General features: G+C 42.5%; 1 protein-coding gene across 1 annotated transcript in view; it reads left to right on the top strand.

Moving 5' to 3' along the window:
- Window positions 1-19,447, top strand: part of nphp3 (nephronophthisis 3) — a 67,521-nt gene that overhangs the window by 30,595 nt on the left and 17,479 nt on the right. The window contains exons 10-15 of the mRNA XM_080752271.1: window positions 7,051-7,125; window positions 7,722-7,892; window positions 9,266-9,369; window positions 9,860-9,974; window positions 17,929-18,072; window positions 18,966-19,063. Coding sequence (XP_080608397.1) covers window positions 7,051-7,125; window positions 7,722-7,892; window positions 9,266-9,369; window positions 9,860-9,974; window positions 17,929-18,072; window positions 18,966-19,063 — 707 coding nt within the window. The remainder of the gene's footprint in view (window positions 1-7,050; window positions 7,126-7,721; window positions 7,893-9,265; window positions 9,370-9,859; window positions 9,975-17,928; window positions 18,073-18,965; window positions 19,064-19,447) is intronic.

Genomic DNA, 19,447 nt, shown 5'->3' with positions numbered 1-19,447 from the left:
AGCAGCGATAAAGTGGCCAAAGCCAAAAACACCTCAAATCATGAACACAGCCTGCAATGTGCGTGAAATCTTGCAAGCACATTCCCAATAGGTCAAGGAACAGATACCACCCTTCTCACATTGGCCTGTTATAGCGCCACCAGCGGGTCAACTTTTGCATAACACATTTTTGGAACAAAATGGACCAATCTTTGACGTCAGTAACGTCAAAGTGAGCACTGCCTGCGATCTTGACATTTTGTACTTTTATAGCCATTGTTTTCTGGCTTGAAGCGAGCCCACAATTGTTTCGAAGGAACAATATTTTTCTAGTTTATTTATTTATTTATCTAGTAAGTAGACGGGATTTTCGGTTCCTTTCTACTCCTACATACTTAGTGAGAAAATGAAAATAAAAATATCAATGTGTTCAGCTTACAGTGGGGAAGTGTGCTATTACTTTTTACAGCAATCGGCCAAATGGTGGCGCTGTAGGAAGCCTTCGAAAGTACGATCTTTGAACAGGTATAGCTCATGCTGTGTTATACATACAGCCATGAAACCTGTATACACGTATGCGTCTCCTCATGCCGAACAACTTTTACCCTCTGACTTTTGACCTCTGACCTTTAGGTCTCCCACAATTTTGAATTATATGAAATACAGTAAAAATCTATCTCCTCCTGGGATTTTTGAGTTAAGCGCACAAAACTTTTTTCACATGGACTTTGGACCAATACCTATACAGTCTATGTGGTGAGAAGTTTGTACGTTAAACCATTAATTTTTAATAATTCAATTCATATTGCGGTTTTATGCAAATTATTATTCTGCCTCTAAATCAAACATGCAAAGTGTTACTTTCATGGCATTTGGCAAACATGTAGAGGGTTAGTCCAAATATCCCTGAAACCAATCTTATTCCAATTGGCCAAAGGGGGGCGCTATACGAAGCGTTTGAAAATTCAAACTTCAAACGGACATAAGTCTTGACTCGTTTCGTTTGAAGACATGCAACTTGTTACACGCGTGCTTTGACTCAAGCGGAAGACATCTGTGTCGTTGTTAAGTAAGCTCCGCCCTTTAATTTTCCGCCATTTTGAGCAGTTTGTAAAACGCGTAAACCCGCTTTTATTCTGGAATTTTCGCGTCACGTGCACAAAACTTTTTTTACGTGAACTTTGGACCGATATCTAAAGATCTGTCAGATCGGATTTCTTTAACATTGAAACATGCTTTTTTAAATAATTCAAACAATATTGCATTTTTATGCAAATTATTCTTCTGCCTCTAAAACATACATGCAAAGTCACATTTTCATGACAAAATAGTGTAGAGGGTTAGTTCAAATATCACTGAAACCAATCTTACCCCAAATGGCCAAAGGGGGGCACTATATAATTTTGAGCAGTTTGTAAAACGCTTAAACCCGTTTTTATTCTAGGATTTTTTTTGCAATTTGCATGAAACATTCTACACGCAATCTAAGGACCTTTATCTAACATGCCTATGAAGTGCACACAAAAAAATTATAAAATAATAATAATAAATATAGCTGCAAGCAGCGATAAAGTGTCCAAAGCCAAAAACACCTCAAATCATGAACACAGCCTGGGATGTGCGTGAAATCTTGCAAGCACATTCCCAATAGGTCAAGGAACAGATACCAACCTTCTCACATTGGCCTGTTATAGCGCCACCAGCGGGTCAACCTTTGCACAACACATTTTTGGAACAAAATGGACCAATCTTTGACGTCAGTAACGTCAAAGAGAGCAATGCCTGCGATCTTGACATTTTGTGCTTTTATAGCCATTGTTTTCTGGCTTGAAGCGAGCCCACAATTGTTTCGAAGGAACAATATTTTTCTAGTTTATCTATCAGGCAGTCATACAGTAGACGGGAACTTCGGTTCCTTTCTACTCCTACATACTTAGTGAGAAAATGAAAATAAAAACATCAATGTGTTCAGCTTACAGTGGCGAAGTGTGCTATTATTTATTATAGCAATCGGCCAAATGGTGGCGCTGTAGGAAGCCTTCGAAAGTGCGAACTTTGAACAGGTATAGCTCATGCTGTGTTTGAGGTACAGCCATGAAACCTGTATACACTTATGCGTCTCCTCATGCCGAACAACTTTTACCCTCTAACTTTTGACCTCTGACCTTTAGGTCTCCCACAATTCGGAATTATATGAAAAACAGTAAAAATCTATCTCCTCCTGGGATTTTTGCGATACGCGCATGAAACTTTTTTCACATGAACTTTGGACCAATACGGTCAAACTAGTCTCGGCGGATTTCTTTTAAAGTGAAATATATTTTTTTAATAATTCAATCAATATTGCGGTTTTATGCAAATTATTCTTCGGCCTCTAAATCATACATGCAAAGTTACACGTTCATGGCATTTGGCAAAGATGTGGAGGGTTAGTCAAAGTATCACTGAAACCAATTTTATTCCAATCGGCCAAAGGGGGGCGCTATACGAAGCGTTTGAAAATTCAAACTTCAAACGGGCATAAGTCATGACTCGTTTCGTTTGAAGACATGCAACTTGTTACACGCGTGCTTTGACTCAAGCGGAAGACATCTGTGTTGTTGTTAAATAAGCTCCGCCCTTTGATTTTCCGCCATTTTGAGCAGTTTGTAAAACGCGTAAACCCGCTTTTATTCTGGAAGTTTCGCTCCACGTGCACAAAACTTTTTTTACGTGAACTTTGGACCGATATCTAAAGATCTGTCCGATCGGATTTCTTTAAAATTGAAACATGCTTTTTAAAATAAATTCAATGAATATTGCAGTTTTATGCAAATTATTCTTCTGCCTCTAAATCATACATGCAAAGTAACATGTTCATGGCATTTGGCAAAGATGTAGAGTGTTAGTCCAAATATCACTAAAACCAATCTTACCCCAATTGGCCAAAGGGGGGCGCTATATCATTTTGAGCAGTTTGTGAAACGCTTAAACCCGTTAGGATTTTTTTTTGCAATTTGCATGAAACATTCTACACACAATCTAAGGACCTTTATCTAATATGCCTATGAAGTGCACACACACAAAAAAAAAAAAAAAAATGAATATAGCTGCAAGCAGCGATAAAGTGGCCAAAGCCAAAAACACCTCAAATCATGAACACAGCCTGCAATGTGCGTGAAATCTTGCAAGCACATTCCCAATAGGTCAAGGAACAGATACCACCCTTCTTACATTGGCCTGTTATAGCGCCACCAGCGGGTCAACTTTTGCACAACACATTTTTGGAACAAAATGGACCAATCTTTGACGTCAGTAACGTCAAAGAGAGCACTGCCTGCGATCTTGACATTTTGTACTTTTATAGCCATTGTTTTCTGGCTTGAAGCGAGCCCACAATTGTTTCGAAGGAACAATATTTTTCTAGTTTATCTATCAGGCAAGCATATCAAGTTCTCCTCAAAACTTCGGTTCCTTTCAACTCCTACATACTTAGTGAGAAAATGAAAATAAAAACATCAATGTGTTCAGCTTACAGTGGCGACGCGTGCTATTACTTTTTACAGCAATCGGCCAAATGGTGGCGCTGTAGGAAGCCTTCGAAAGTGCGATCTTTGAACAGGTATAGCTCATGCTGTGTTTGAGGTCCAGCCATGAAACCTGTATACACTTATGCGTCTCCTCATGCCGAACAACTTTTACCCTCTAACTTTTGACCTCTGACCTTTAGGTCTCCCACAATTTGGAATAATATGAAAAACAGTAAAAATCTATCTCCTCCTGGGTTTCTTTCGTTACGCGCACAAAACTTTTTTCACATGAACTTTGGACCAATACGGTCAAACTGTCTGGTCGGATTTCTTTTAAAGTGAAATATATTTTTTTAATAATTCAATCAATATTGCGGTTTTATGCAAATTATTCTTCGTGTTCGGTTTACAGTGGCGAAGTGTGCTATTATTTTTTAAAGCAATCGGCCAAATGGTGGCGCTGTAGGAAGCCTTCGAAAGTGCGATCTTTGAACAGGTATAGCTCATGCTGTGTTATACATACAGCCATGAAACCTGTATAGACGTATGCGTCTCCTCATGCCGAACAACTTTTACCCTCTAACTTTTGACCTCTGACCTTTAGGTCTCCCACAATTCGGAATTATATGAAAAACAGTAAAAATCTATCTCCTCCTGGGATTTTCGCGTCAAGTGCACAAAACTTTTTTCACGTGAACTTTGGACCAATACGGTCAGACTGTCTGGTCGGATTTCTTTTAAAGTGAAATATAATTTTTTAATAATTCAATCAATATTGCGGTTTTATGCAAATTATTCTTCGGCCTCTAAATCATACATGCAAAGTTACACGTTCATGGCATTTGGCAAAGATGTGGAGGGTTAGTCAAAGTATCACTGAAACCAATTTTATTCCAATCGGCCAAAGGGGGGCGCTATACGAAGCGTTTGAAAATTCAAACTTCAAACGGGCATAAGTCATGACTCGTTTCGTTTGAAGACATGCAACTTGTTACACGCGTGCTTTGACTCGAGCGGAAGACATCTGTGTCGTTGTTAAGTAAGCTCCGCCCTTTGATTTTCCGCCATTTTCAGCAGTTTGTAAAACGCGTAAACCCGCTTTTATTCTGGAATTTTCGCTCCACGTGCACAAAACTTTTTTTACGTGAACTTTGGACAGATATCTAAAGATCTGTCAGATCGGATTTCTTTAAAATTGAAACATGCTTTTTTAAATAAATTCAATGAATATTGCAGTTTTATGCAAATTATTCTTCTGCCTCTAAATCATACATGCAAAGTAACATGTTCATGGCATTTGGCAAAGATGTAGAGTGTTAGTCCAAATATCACTAAAACCAAACCAATCTTACCCCAATTGGCCAAAGGGGGGCACTATATCATTTTGAGCAGTTTGTGAAACGCTTAAACCCGTTAGGATTTTTTTTTGCAATTTGCATGAAACATTCTACACACAATCTAAGGACCTTTATCTAATATGCCTATGAAGTGCACACACACAAAAAAATAATAATAATAATGAATATAGCTGCAAGCAGCGATAAAGTGGCCAAAGCCAAAAACACCTCAAATCATGAACACAGCCTGCAATGTGCGTGAAATCTTGCAAGCACATTCCCAATAGGTCAAGGAACAGATACCACCCTTCTTACATTGGCCTGTTATAGCGCCACCAGCGGGTCAACTTTTGCACAACACATTTTTGGAACAAAATGGACCAATCTTTGACGTCAGTAACGTCAAAGAGAGCACTGCCTGCGATCTTGACATTTTGTACTTTTATAGCCATTGTTTTCTGGCTTGAAGCGAGCCCACAATTGTTTCGAAGGAACAATATTTTTCTAGTTTGGCCTTGCTTTCAACAATCTTTTAGAAAATAACTAATGTAATAGTGCTCAATAGGTGAAACTGGTCGCTGCTTTTGGGCTTATTTTCATAGACCTGCTCGCTTGTTTCACTCACAGAATCTGGCAACCGGAGGCACTCTGTGTCCTCCGCGCAGAGGAAAGAAAAACAACACGGGCAGCTGCAGCACTATTACTAACCTACTTCTGGATCAGATTGGAATAGGATAGAGATTTGAGATTGAGAAAATTGTATTTAATTTAAAATGTGCCATGAGAAAATGTCTCTGCAGCTTATTTAGGCTTTGTTTCTGCAGCTGCAGCAAACTAATGTCCACTATACAGGAGTATCAAGTCGCCTCAATCCTACCGACCGATTGCAAAAGACTGAGCAGGTTCGGTTTTCGATCAACGGGTTCCGACAGCCCTATCGACGGCAAGCGCCACTTAGCGACAAGTTGCCGATGGATCCCGGTAGGCAGCAGACGCCTTCCGCCGCTGATTCGTGCCCGAATCTGTGGGTTAAAATCTTGCTTTAGAGACAAAGAGAGGAGTAGGGAAAAGAGCAACTATGGAGGTGAATGGGGTAGAGGACATAGACATAGAAATGTAGACGCCTCCTCCGGCTTTGGGCATGGGTAAAAGAGGACTGCCGCTGCAGTTCATTGGAGTGACTGGTAAAACAGGACTGGCGAAAGTGCGTAACTGTGAAACTGTGGAAGTCACTCTGCCCCCTGCAGTGGGAAAGAGGGAGTCTTGCATCTGATTGGCCTACCGAGCATCCCATTCTGTGACGCTCAAGGAAGCGTCCTTCAGAATACCGGAAGCTTGCCAGTCCTCTTTTACCAACGCCCCCCGCCGGAGGAGGCGTCTACCTTTATATGTCTATGTTTTTTAAGGTAAGCTTCCTGAATTCTGAAGGACTCTTCCTTGTGTGTCACAGAAGGGAACGTTCGGTTCGGTAGGCCAATCAGATGTGGGACTCCCTCTTTCTCAGAGGCTTTGACAATGTAAACGTTTGTCTCCTCATGCCAATAAAGCTCCTTTAATTGAACGTAAGACCCAGAAAAGACACGCTGTGATTGGTCAGTAGTCACTTTGAGTGGCACAGTGCCTTCCACACTTCCGCACTTCCGCCAGTTCTGTTTTACCAGTCGCACCAATGAACTGCAGCTGCGGATGAGGTATCCAGCTTTTTATATCTGTGGTAGAGGAGGGAATGCGAAAAGCATAGAGGCTCCTACGTGGTTTGTTAACAGATCCTTTCGCCCGTTTGGCCATTCGCCCAAATCTTTTCCACCGGTCTCACGCTCACTGCACTGACCGCTCGGTGTGGCTTACTGTACTGTACTTAACTGTACAAAAGTAACATTTTGAGGTATTTTTCTTTTACTTTACTTGAGTATTTCCAATTTGCAATACTTTCACTTCGACTCCACTAAATCTCGGATCCAAATATTGTACTTTCACTCCACTACATTTATTTAAAAACGTAGTTTAATGTTACGTTTAACATTACGCCGGATGGATGCCCTGGGCGAACGGCCAGGTGGGCGAAACGATTGGTATTCGGTGGTTTGAGCAGGGTATACTGAAAGTAGTGCCCGTGATTTGTGTGTAGGGCGGAGCAAAGGTGTGGTTCTGCGCCTCCTGAACATCTGTTGTCCCAACTCCCTTTCTGTTTACTATGATATGATATCATGTGTACGTTCACCTAGGTGGTGGATCACAGTGGTTCCCCAGAGGACGGGGCAGCCTTGATTTACGCCCAGCTGGAGAAAATCGTCAAACAGGTAAAAACATCTGAATGTACAGTATTATGTGATTTGCTGTTGTGCAGAATCCTGCTATGTTTTTATTTTTAATTCATGCCCTAATTTGTCGTACAACAGTGTTGCACAAAAGTAGCAAAAATAGCCTTAAATCTTTTCGTAATTTTTGGAAGTTTTGTAAATGACTAATAATAACTGGATCCACAGGTTCTATGTGTCCCATTACCTTAAAGGTAACATACAAGGCCTGACATTGACGATATGTTGCCACCCCTGATTCTCAAATGCTGTTTTTTTGCTAGCTTTCGTCATGGACTGAAGACTCACCTTTTCAGACTTCACCTAAACCCTTAGCACTACTGTAACACTCAATGACCATACATGAAGCTAGTTAGCATTTGTTTTTAGGTTTTTTAGAACCTTTTTTCTTGACTGATTATATTGTTTTCTAGATAGATATTCATTTGCATTTGTTATATTGCTGTTGATGTACTGACATATTATCTTGTTTATTATAGTGATGTATTACCTGCTTATTGTAAGTCGCTTTGGATTAAAAGCGTCTGCTAAATGCCTAAACTGTAAACTGTTAACCTCTTCCTCTGTCACTGCTTTAGGAGTTGCTTGGCCTGGAGGGGACAGACGTGGACTCCAAGGACTCGGGCATAGACGAAGGACACGAGGAGGACTCGGGTGACGTGCTGTGGGACCTGCATGACGAACAGGAGCAGATTGAAGCCTACCAGCAGGCCTGCAGCACCAGCTCCTCTCAACTGGGCTTCCAGAAAGTAGGGCAGGTTCCCTCCTCCTCATCTCAGATCCTTAACCCATTTAGGCCTAGAATTATTGAATCCTTTAACCAGTGAAAAATAGCAGATATACAAGCAGCAGATATACAAGCAGATACAGATATACAAGCAGCGCGGCACCGAGTGCCGCGCTGCGAGCTTGTAGATCTGCTATTTTGGAAAAAGTCGTGAAAATGTTTGCAAATCTTTGAATATATGTATTTTCAAAGCGAACGTTTGTAACTCAAATATTTGCTTCTGGGTGGTCCCTGGAACTAAATATTTTGAGATGGGGGTCCGTGGCCAAATAAATATCATTTTGGGGGTCCTTCAAATGAAAAGGTTTGAGAACCACTGACATAGTAGTCTCTCAAGAACAGACTAACTGAGCTCCAGTTAATTTAAGTGAAAAGGACCTTTTCTTTGACAATGGCTGGCCAGATTGCTAACATAGAAACATAGTTTTTTCAAAATAATCTAAGAAGGATTCAAAAGACACTTATAGAATCTGGTCAAAATTCTAATTTTCACGACTTTTCAAAAATAGCAGATCTACAAGCTTGCAGTGCCGCGCTGTGAGCTTGTATATCTGCTATTTTGAATGGGTTAAACAGATTTGTAAAGCGTCAACGTCATATCCTTGGGCAGTACTTCTGCCGAATGTCGGTACTTCCGTTTAGACACCCGGTCGGAGGCTAGGTCTTGCCTAGCGTGATGAGCAGTATGTTTTGGTTTCCCAGTGCGGAAGAGCAGGGTTACTTTAGTTGAGTATTTTCAAATTTCAATACTTTCACTTCTACTCCACTACATCTCGCATCCAAATATTGTACTTTTTACTCTGCTACATTTATTTGAGAACTTTAGTAACTTTGCAGATTTTGATTATTATTACAAAACATACATTAACCGCTTCAACCCTATATACATTTTGGCCATTTGAAAATAGACAATCTACAAGCTCACAATGCGTCACATTGTGAGCTTGTAGATCTGCTATTTTAAAAAATATATTAAAACCCACATGCTACAGTTTTAATTACCCCTCACTGTCAGGGAGGACATAAAACAGATTGCAACTTTAAATTCTGTATTCGTGGCAGCTCTCTAGTTAAAGGGGAGAACCACCCATTTTCAACATTGAACTACATACAGTATGTCATTAATATACCTTTGAGTTGTTATGTGGAAATAAGAAAATAGTCCACCCCCTTCTGTGTTGCCTAAAACTGGAGGATTGATTTTGGGGGTTTGGCTTGCAAACCCCGTGATGATGTCATCACAGTGTACTTTGCAATCCAAACCCCCAAATCAATGTTGAAAATGGGTGGTTCTCCCCTTTAAACATGTGTCCTTTGATGTCTTCCTGTCCCCAGTATATAGACCGTCTTAATGACATGGTGGCAGCCCCTCCACCAACCCCTCCACTGCTGGTGTCTGGTGGTCCAGGCTCAGGGAAATCTCTCCTGCTTTCCAAATGGTAAACAATATACTTCACCATCCAGTCGACTGTTAATATTATGACTTCTTAGTAGCTCAGATCTATCCACCTGTTTCCCTGGGAATTTACTGTAGAATTATGTGTGGGACACATCCGGAGAACAGCTGACATACAAGCTCACGTCGCGTCGCAGATGCAACTGCTGTGAGCTTGTAGATCACACTTGGCTGCGACGCCGGAACTGCCGCGCACCTTCTGCACAATGCACGATGGGACGTTGGAAACTTGTGGATATAGCGCTTTTCTAAGCACCCAAAGTCGCATTACATAAAACAGAGGGAGACAACTTTATTAAGACAAAACAAAAAGAATACAAAGAAAAGGGCTAGATTAAAATTGATTAAAAGGTTAAGTATGGGTCCTTACTGTAACTCGACCTCAGCTCTTCAGAAACGGTAACAATCCTCCAAGATTCCTCCATTGACCCTGTCTGTCTACTCTACTGTAACTGCTCTGTAATGTCCTCCAGGATTGAGCTTCAGCAGAAGCAGGCCCCCAACACTTTGTTCCTCTATCATTTTGTTGGCCGGCCTCTGTCCACCAGCTCAGAGCCTGTTCTGATCATCAAGCGCCTCACAGTCAAGGTACGGTGGCCTTCACTTCTCTCAGAGTCAAGTAAAGGCATTTTGCCAAGTTTAACACTAGGGCTGTTCAATTTGGCCTAAAAATAAAATCCAGATTTATTTATCAGAAAAGTCGATTTTCGATTTTGATTTTTTGGTAAAAAGAAAATACATTGTTTCAAAAATGTAGTTTTCATTAAAAAAAATCAAACAAATGTGATATTTTTTCAAACCATAGACAAAGAAAGATCAATTTGAGGATTAATAAAGTGACAACGTCCGACGAGAGAAATTACATGTATTTGGTGTCGGACTCGGGCTTATTATATTGCAGAACCTTGTTGTGTTTTCGGAGGACCGGGCTGTGGACTTTTTGCCCCGTGTGCAGGGCTCTAATGAGCGAGATCCGTACCAGAATTACCCTAATTAAAGTGTTTTTTTTTACTAAGCAATTTCATTGATAAACAAAAGAAGAAATCTAAGAATATCCATAAATTAGAAAACAAATGTTTAAGAAGTAGTGAAAATAACCGATCTACAAGCTAACAAGGCGGCACGGAAGCGACACTTTGTGAGCTTGTAGATCTGCTGTTTTCTCTAGTTTGGGTCCTGGGTAAACGTCTAATTTCTCTTTTGGGTCTCGAACTAAAAGGTTTGGGAAAAGTTTGGTATATTGTTGCTCCCGGGCTGGATGTTGTATTGCTGGATAATTTCATCTTATGATTTCAGTCTCAAAAGATTGTGACTAAATTGTAACTGCATTGGATATATTGGAACAAAAAGTTACCCTCAACAGCAACCTTTATCTAAGATTTTATTATTATTATTATTATTATTATTACCCCTATCGTTAAATCGGTCCACGAAGCCGAGGTCCTAGGGCTGGTGTACACGACAAATTTCCAAACCCCGCTGTGTGTTCCCTGGGGGCGTGAAAAATAAGGGGGTGGGCTCTACATGTCCTCTGGGACCCCATCTACGTATGGACACCACTTGTTCGCCCATCCGTCTTACGGATGCTTTTTTATTCCATTTTATTTGTTTTAGGGTCCTATCTTGCAGTTCAAGCCTATTTCCACAGGGTGGCAGGCTACTTTCCCAACCTACTGGAGGTGAACATGCAGGGGCGTCAATTGGGTATGGCAAGCTATGGCAGCTGCCATACCTTGGCTACAGGGGGGAAATAATTAAATGTACTTTTCATCGTGCCTGTTGCTAAGGTATGGCAACATGATTGGTGTCTTGCAAGACACCAGTCATGTTGCCATACCTTAGCCTTTCCTGAACTGACGCCGCTGTGAACATGTGTACACAGCCAGCATATTACTCAATGCCAAACTTTGCACACACACTCCTTGCCTGCCAATCCACAACCTCCACCCCTCCAGGGACCCCCAGGGCTTATCTCCCGATTAGGACACTTTCCAGCATAGTGACATGCAGAACAAACTGTCCATATAGTATGGTTTACATAAAAGTCAGTTGTCTTTCACACACACACACACACACACACACACATATATATATATATACACATATATATATATATATATATATATATATATATATATATATATATATATATATTTCATTTATTTATTTCATAAATATTTTTCATCACAATTGGGTTTGTGGGGAGCCATCCCTGCTTCAAGCTGTCACAGCACGGCACCAACACTTCAAACTAGTTAAAAAACCCAATACAGCAGATCTACAAGCACCTCACAGATCTACAAGCACCTCGCACATGCCAGGGACAGAGTAGGTTGGCCTGCATAAGCCTTGCTGTCAACACACTATACTACACCACTCAGGCCACCAAGCCAGGTGTGGTCAATTAGTGCCTTCTTTTGATCAGTGGCTCTGCTTGATGAGTGGCACCAGTCTGTCTTTGTTCCCTGGTCAGTCAAGTTCACTGGGAGAGAATGTTTCAGATCAGTGCAAGTGTATTTGTTTTCCATTTGGACTTACTGTGTTTTGTTGGTACAGTATGCGTGCGACTAACTAATATTTCTGATAATTCCAATTTGTTTGTTGTTTAATTAGCCGGATTGTGAATGCCCTGCATTTTTCTTTCATCTTTAGAACCACACGTGTGTAACAAAACAGAGTGGTGATCATTTGGTGTGGGTGAAGAGAAGAAAAACATTTCATTAAAGGAGTAGTTCACCCCCAAAGTGACTTTTTTTCTATTGAACTCAAGTCTCCATGGCGTGAGTAATACATTGAAAAAATAAGTCATTTTGGGGGTGAACTACTCCTTGAATGTCAGTTTTGTGGTGTTTTGACTGGACACCCTGAACATATTGCCAGATAGACAGACAGACAGACAGACAGACAGACAGACAGACAGACAGACAGACAGACAGAGAATTGTAGGCCTTGCATTTATTTGACTTGGTTCCAACAGATGGCGAAAATAGCTAATCTTCAAGCTCACAATGCCTCACTGTTTGGACAAAGAGTTGAGGCGTTACATTTTGTAAAACACGGCCTTGTGAAAATAGCAGATCTACATGCTCACAACACCTCACAACGCAGGGCGGCGTGAGCATGTAGATCTGATATTTTCACAATTTCTGCCCCTAATATTTAATTTATCATTTTAAAAGTATTAAAAAGTCCTTAAATTGTCTCTTTAGAAATGTGCAGATAGCCTCTGTATACTGTTGAGTGGAAAAACAATGTTTCACATTAAGCTAAACATTTGGGACCACCCAAGATCATTTGGAGACCCCTCTAGGGGTCCCATAGTTGAACCACTGACTTATAAGGGGAGTATGGAGACCCCTCTAGGGGTCCCATAGTTGAACCACTGACTTATAAGGGGAGTATATGAGGCTGGATCCGTCTGGAACACTGCACTAGGCTCTCGCCAGCTCTGTAGCTCTCCACACTTGAACAGTTGTGTCCTTAAATACAATTATAATAATTAACCCCTGTATATACGGGCAATAGTTTTACATGACTTTGTGTACACAGCCAATAGTTTTACATGAACATGTCTAGGCTTTAGTACTGTACTGCCTCGTATAGCCCAACAGAGCCCAGCACAGAACAGCACAGCCCACCAGAGCCCAATACAGCCCCCCAGAGCCCAACAGAGTCCAGCAAACCTAAGTCCAGCCCAGCCGAGTAGGAGTATAGACCGGGGAAAGGGGGTAGTTAGATGACTCCACCAGGCCATTACTGTCCAGATCTGGCTTGAATAGGCCAGACTAGGGTAGACAGGACTGCACCAGACAACACCAGGCTGCTCCAGCCTGGTGGGACACTCAGAGACTTTGTAAACGCCTGTGTACATTTCCCATAGATTCTATGGGACTTGAACACTTGCTCCTGCCCTTCGTGTACACAATCTGTGCCGTGACCCCTCAGAGGGACATTGTGGGCCCCCCGACCTCACTTTGAGAACCGGCCATGGACCACTTGATAAGCCCACAGTGTCCCTCTGAGGGTCCCCCGACCTCACTTTGAGAACCGACCATGGACCACTTGATAAGCCCACAGTGTCCCTCTGAGGGTTCATGTAAAACTACTGGTGACTTTGTACACGCCTGTGTACATTTCCCATAGATTCTATGGGACTTGAACACTTGCTCCTGCCCTTCGTGTACACGGTCTGTGCCGTGTCCCCTCAGAGGGACACTGTGGGCCCCCGACCTCACTTTGAGAACCGACCATGGACCACTTGATAAGCCCACAGTGTCCCTCTGAGGGTCCCCCGACCTCACTTTGAGGACCGACCATGGACCACTTGATAAGCCCACAGTGTCCCTCTGAGGGTCCCCGACCTCACTTTGAGAACCGACCATGGACCACTTGATAAGCCCACAGTGTCCCTCTGAGGGTTCATGTAAAACTACTGGTGACTTTGTACATGCCTGTGTACATTTCCCATAGATTCTATGGGACTTGAACACTTGCTCCTGCCCTTCGTGTACACGGTCTGTGCCGTGTCCCCTCAGAGGGACACTGTGGGCCCCCCGACCTCACTTTGAGAACCGGCCATGGACCACTTGATAAGCCCACAGTGTCCCTCTGAGGGTTCATGTAAAACTTAAAACTAATGCCCGTGTACACAGTGGTTAATCGCATGTGCAAGGATCTACAGAGCTGGCTGGAGCAGCCTGGTGGAGTCTGGTGCAGTCCTGTCTACCCTAGTCTGGCCTATTCAAGCCAGATCTGGACAGTAATGGCCTGGTGGAGTCATCTAACTACCCCCTTTCCCCGGTCTATACTCCTACTCGGCTGGGCTGGACTTAGGTTTGCTGGACTCTGTTGGGCTCTGGGGGGCTGTATTGGGCTCTGGTGGGCTGTGCTGTTCTGTGCTGGGCTCTGTTGGGCTATACGAGGCAGTACAGTACTAAAGCCTAGACATGTTCATGTAAAACTATTGGCCGTGTACACAAAGTCATGTAAAACTATTGCCTGTGTATACAGTGGCTTTTTCCTTGACCTTTCGAGTTAGGAGTGTCGTAGAGACACGAGACCGGGTTTGTTGGATTCAGCGTCAAAAAGTAAGTCAGAATAAGTGTCTTTTATCCGAAAGAATGTGTAATCGTGTTGGTGGCGTGCAAATTTCGTGTCTTTTTCGCAATCATAAAGGGTTCAAAGTGTCGGAGAGACACGAAACCCATTCCATCGGATCAGGCATCCTTCAAATATGAAAAGTGTTTCCTGCGTAAAACAAACAGATTTTTTTAGATTTTTTTATTGATTTTAAGGACAAAAATCCGGGTTTCGGTGTCTTTTTCGCAATCGTAAAGGGTCATGAGAACCTAAGTCCAGCCCAGCCGAGTAGGAGTATAGACCGGGGAAAGGGGGTAGTTAGATGACTCCACCAGGCCATTACTGTCCAGATCTGGCTTGAATAGGCCAGACTAGGGTAGACAGGACTGCACCAGACAACACCAGGCTGCTCCAGCCTGGTGGGACACTCAGAGACTTTGTAAACGCCTGTGTACATTTCCCATAGATTCTATGGGACTTGAACACTTGCTCCTGCCCTTCGTGTACACAATCTGTGCCGTGTCCCCTCAGAGGGACATTGTGGGCCCCCCGACCTCACTTTGAGAACCGGCCATGGACCAGATCGGGCATGCTTCAAATATGAAACGTGTGTCCTGCCTGAAACAAAACATATTTTTTTGATTTTTTTATTCATTTTAAGGACAAAGGGCCTGTTTTGACGCCTAAAACGACCCTTTTCCTTGACCTTTCGAGTTAGGAGTGCCGTGTACACAGGATCTACAGAGCTGGCTGGAGCATGGAGCAGCCTGGTGGAGTCTGGTGCAGTCATCTAACTACCCCCCTTCCCTGGTCTATACTCCTATTGGGCAGGACTGGGCTGGACTTAGGTTTGCTGGAGTCTATTGGGCTCTGGTAGGCTGTATTGGGCTCTGGTGGGCCGTGTTGTGCTGTGATGGGCTCTGTTGGGCTACACGAGACAGTACAGTACTAAAGCCTGAACATGTTCATGTAAAACTATTGGCTGTGTACACAAAGTCATGTGAAACTATTGCCCGTATATACAGGGGTTAATTATTATAATTGAATTTAAGGACACAACTGTTCAAGTGTGGAGAGCTACAGAGCTGGCGAGAGCCTAGTGCAGTGTTCCAGACGGATCCAGCCTCATATACTCCCCTTATAAGTCAGTGGTTCAACTATGGGACCCCTAGAGGGGTCTCCATACTCCCCTTATAAGTCAGTGGTTCAACTATGGGACCCCTAGAGGGGTCTCCAAATGATCTTGGGTGGTCCCAAATGTTTAGCTTAATGTGAAACATTGTTTTTCCACTCAACAGTATACAGAGGCTATCTGCACATTTCTAAAGAGACAATTTAAGGACTTTTTAATACTTTTAAAATGATAAATTAAATATTAGGGGCAGAAATTGTGAAAATATCAGATCTACATGCTCACGCCGCCCTGCGTTGTGAGGTGTTGTGAGCATGTAGATCTGCTATTTTCACAAGGCCGTGTTTTACAAAATGTAACGCCTCAACTCTTTGTCCAAACAGTGAGGCATTGTGAGCTTGAAGATTAGCTATTTTCGCCATCTGTTGGAACCAAGTCAAATAAATGCAAGGCCTACAATTCTCTGTCTGTCTGTCTGTCTGTCTGTCTGTCTGTCTGTCTGTCTATCTGGCAATATCCTCAGGGTGTCCAGTCAAAACACCACAAAACTGACATTCAAGGAGTAGTTCACCCCCAAAATGACTTATTTTTTCAATGTATTACTCACGCCATGGAGACTTGAGTTCAATAGAAAAAAAGTCACTTTGGGGGTGAACTACTCCTTTAATGAAATGTTTTTCTTCTCTTCACCCACACCAAATGATCACCACTCTGTTTTGTTACACACGTGTGGTTCTAAAGATGAAAGAAAAATGCAGGGCATTCACAATCCGGCTAATTAAACAACAAACAAATTGGAATTATCAGAAATATTAGTTAGTCGCACGCATACTGTACCAACAAAACACAGTAAGTCCAAATGGAAAACAAATACACTTGCACTGATCTGAAACATTCTCTCCCAGTGAACTTGACTGACCAGGGAACAAAGACAGACTGGTGCCACTCATCAAGCAGAAGCCACTGATCAGAAGAAGGCACTAATTGACCACACCTGGCTTGGTGGCCTGAGTGGTGTAGTATAGTGTGTTGACAGCAAGGCTTATACAGGCCAACCTACTCTGTCCCTGGCATGTGCGAGGTGCTTGTAGATCTGTGAGGTGCTTGTAGATCTGCTGTATTGGGTTTTTTAACTAGTTTGAAGTGTTGGTGCCATGCTGTGACAGCTTGAAGCAGGGATGGCTCCCCACAAACCCAATTGTGATGAAAAATATTTATGAAATAAATAAATGAAATATATATATATATATATATATATATATATATGTGTATATATATATATATATATATATATATATATGTGTGTGTGTGTGTGTGTGTGTGTGTGTGTGTGTGTGTGTGTGTGTGTGTGTGTGTGTGTGTGAAAGACAACTGACTTTTATGTAAACCATACTATATGGACAGTTTGTTCTGCATGTCACTATGCTGGAAAGTGTCCTAATCGGGAGATAAGCCCTGGGGGTCCCTGGAGGGGTGGAGGTTGTGGATTGGCAGGCAAGGAGTGTGTGTGCAAAGTTTGGCATTGAGTAATATGCTGGCTGTGTACACATGTTCACAGCTGCGTCAGTTCAGGAAAGGCTAAGGTATGGCAACATGACTGGTGTCTTGCAAGACACCAATCATGTTGCCATACCTTAGCAACAGGCACGATGAAAAGTACATTAATTATTTCCCCCCTGTAGCCAAGGTATGGATAAGCCCACAGTGTCCCTCTGAGGGTCCCCCGACCTCACTTTGAGAACCACCACGGACCACTTGATAAGCCCACAGTGTCCCTCTGAGGGTCCCCTGACCTCACTTTGAGAACCGACCACGGACCACTTGATAAGCTCACAGTGTCCCTCTGAGGGTCCCCCGACCTCACTTTGAGAACCGACCACGGACCACTTGATAAGCCCACAGTGTCCCTCTGAGGGTCCCCCGACCTCACTTTGAGAACCGACCATGGACCACTTGATAAGCCCACAGTGTCCCTCTGAGGGTCCCCCGACCTCACTTTGAGAACCACCACGGACCACTTGTTAAGCCCACAGTGTCCCTCTGAGGGTTCATGTAAAACTACTGGTCGTGGACACCACCTAGGGCCTGTGTACATATGGCTCTCTGCTGCCCCCCATTAAGAAACTATAGACGGCACAGACCGTGTACACGAAGGGCAGGAGCAAGTGGTCAAGTCCCATAGAATCTATGGGAAATGTACGAAGTCGTGTACAAAGTCACCGGTTGGTCCACGAGCCATAGTTTTTTCCATTGTAGCTCCCTACAGTGTACACGAATATGATTATTATTTTAATATTTCTTTTTTCTTGTCTGGTTGATATTGTGTCATAGTTGCTGCAGCACTTCTGGTCCATCTCAGGTCTGTCCATGGAGCCTAGTAAGATCCTGGAGGAGTTCCCCCGCTGGCTGGAGAGACTGTCAGCGCGCCACCAAGGAAACATCATCATCATCATCGACTCCATCGACCAGATACAGGTACAGACGCCCCGCCACTGGAACCCACGTTAGACCAGTGGTTCTCAACCTTTTCAGGCCGCAACCCCCCAAAATAATCATGTTTGAACTGGGGACCCCCAATATATATATATATATGTTATCAACTTTTTTTTATTTTATTCACTGAATACAGAATGGAAGTATAAAAGTTAAACAAATGAATCATGAATAAAAATAAGTAAATAAAAAAAGAAAATACAAGATACATGTATAAACAACATACACACACAACTCAAAAAATAACAACGAAAAAACAAGAAAAGAAAGAAAACCCATCCACCCCTCTTTCCCCGGACCAACAATGGTAAATAGAAATAGTACATACCTGTACCATGTTATTACCATTATGGAATGACATCTTTAATCTTGTCTGCAATGCCAGACCATATAATATCGTTTTCCTCGCTCGCTCCATGTAATCTTGCCGTTGACTGCTCTAGATATACTATACATAGGTTAGAGCCCACTGGCGAAATGATAACGTATGAGGAGGTTTCCATTGCGTAGCAACCATGTTCTTAGCCGCTGTTAATCCAGCAAAGAAGATGCGTTAGCAACTGTGAGACATCATTTAACAAAAATAAAGATGTAAGGAGTAAAATTTACAAAAAAAAAGAGTTTGGAGGCAACCATATTCCAAAATGAGGACACATTTGGACATTCCCAAACCATATGAAAGAAGGTACCAATAATAGGGTGGAGTTGGGATTATTTAAAATCCTCATAGCACATAATCTGCAGGGAGTCCCCCCCAAAATATTTGAACTTGAGTTTAGGCATTGCATTTAGTTTGACCCATTTCCACAGACAAATATTGTGAAAATAGCCGATCTACAAGCTCACAACGCCCCGACCCACTCTTTTGCTTCCAGCAAGCTGAAAGGCACATGAAGTGGCTGATTGACCCTCTGCCCGTCAATGTGAGAGTGGTGGTGTCTGTCAATGTGGAGACATGTCCTCTGGCCTGGAGGTGAGACACACTTAGACCACGTATCTAACATACATTTTATGTTTAAATATTCAGTTGTTGTCAATGAAGCTACGTGCAATCACGTACAGTATGTGCGTGCATCTGTCCCAATGCTACCATATCTAAATACCTGTCTAAACAGGCAATAACATACAAGAGCGAGTCCTATACTGTGACATATATTGACACTGCAGTGCCTATTTCACGGTATCCGGTATCCAGCGGGTATGCTCTGTTATTGCTTTTGGACCACACTTTTGTAATTGTTTATAGAATTAACTTCAACAAAGTGCTGGGTTAGTGTAATAATGTCTGGGACTTCCCCACGGCACGTGTATGGTATGCATGTGCACCCAGAATAATTAGTTATCTTAGTTAAATAAT

The sequence above is a fragment of the Nannobrachium achirus genome (genome assembly GCF_963921795.1).
Source record: "Nannobrachium achirus genome assembly, chromosome: 21".
In the NCBI taxonomy this organism is placed as follows: Eukaryota; Metazoa; Chordata; class Actinopteri; order Myctophiformes; family Myctophidae; genus Nannobrachium; species Nannobrachium achirus.
The sequence above is the reverse complement of the archived record's forward strand: the minus strand, read 5'-3'. Positions and strand labels throughout refer to the sequence as shown.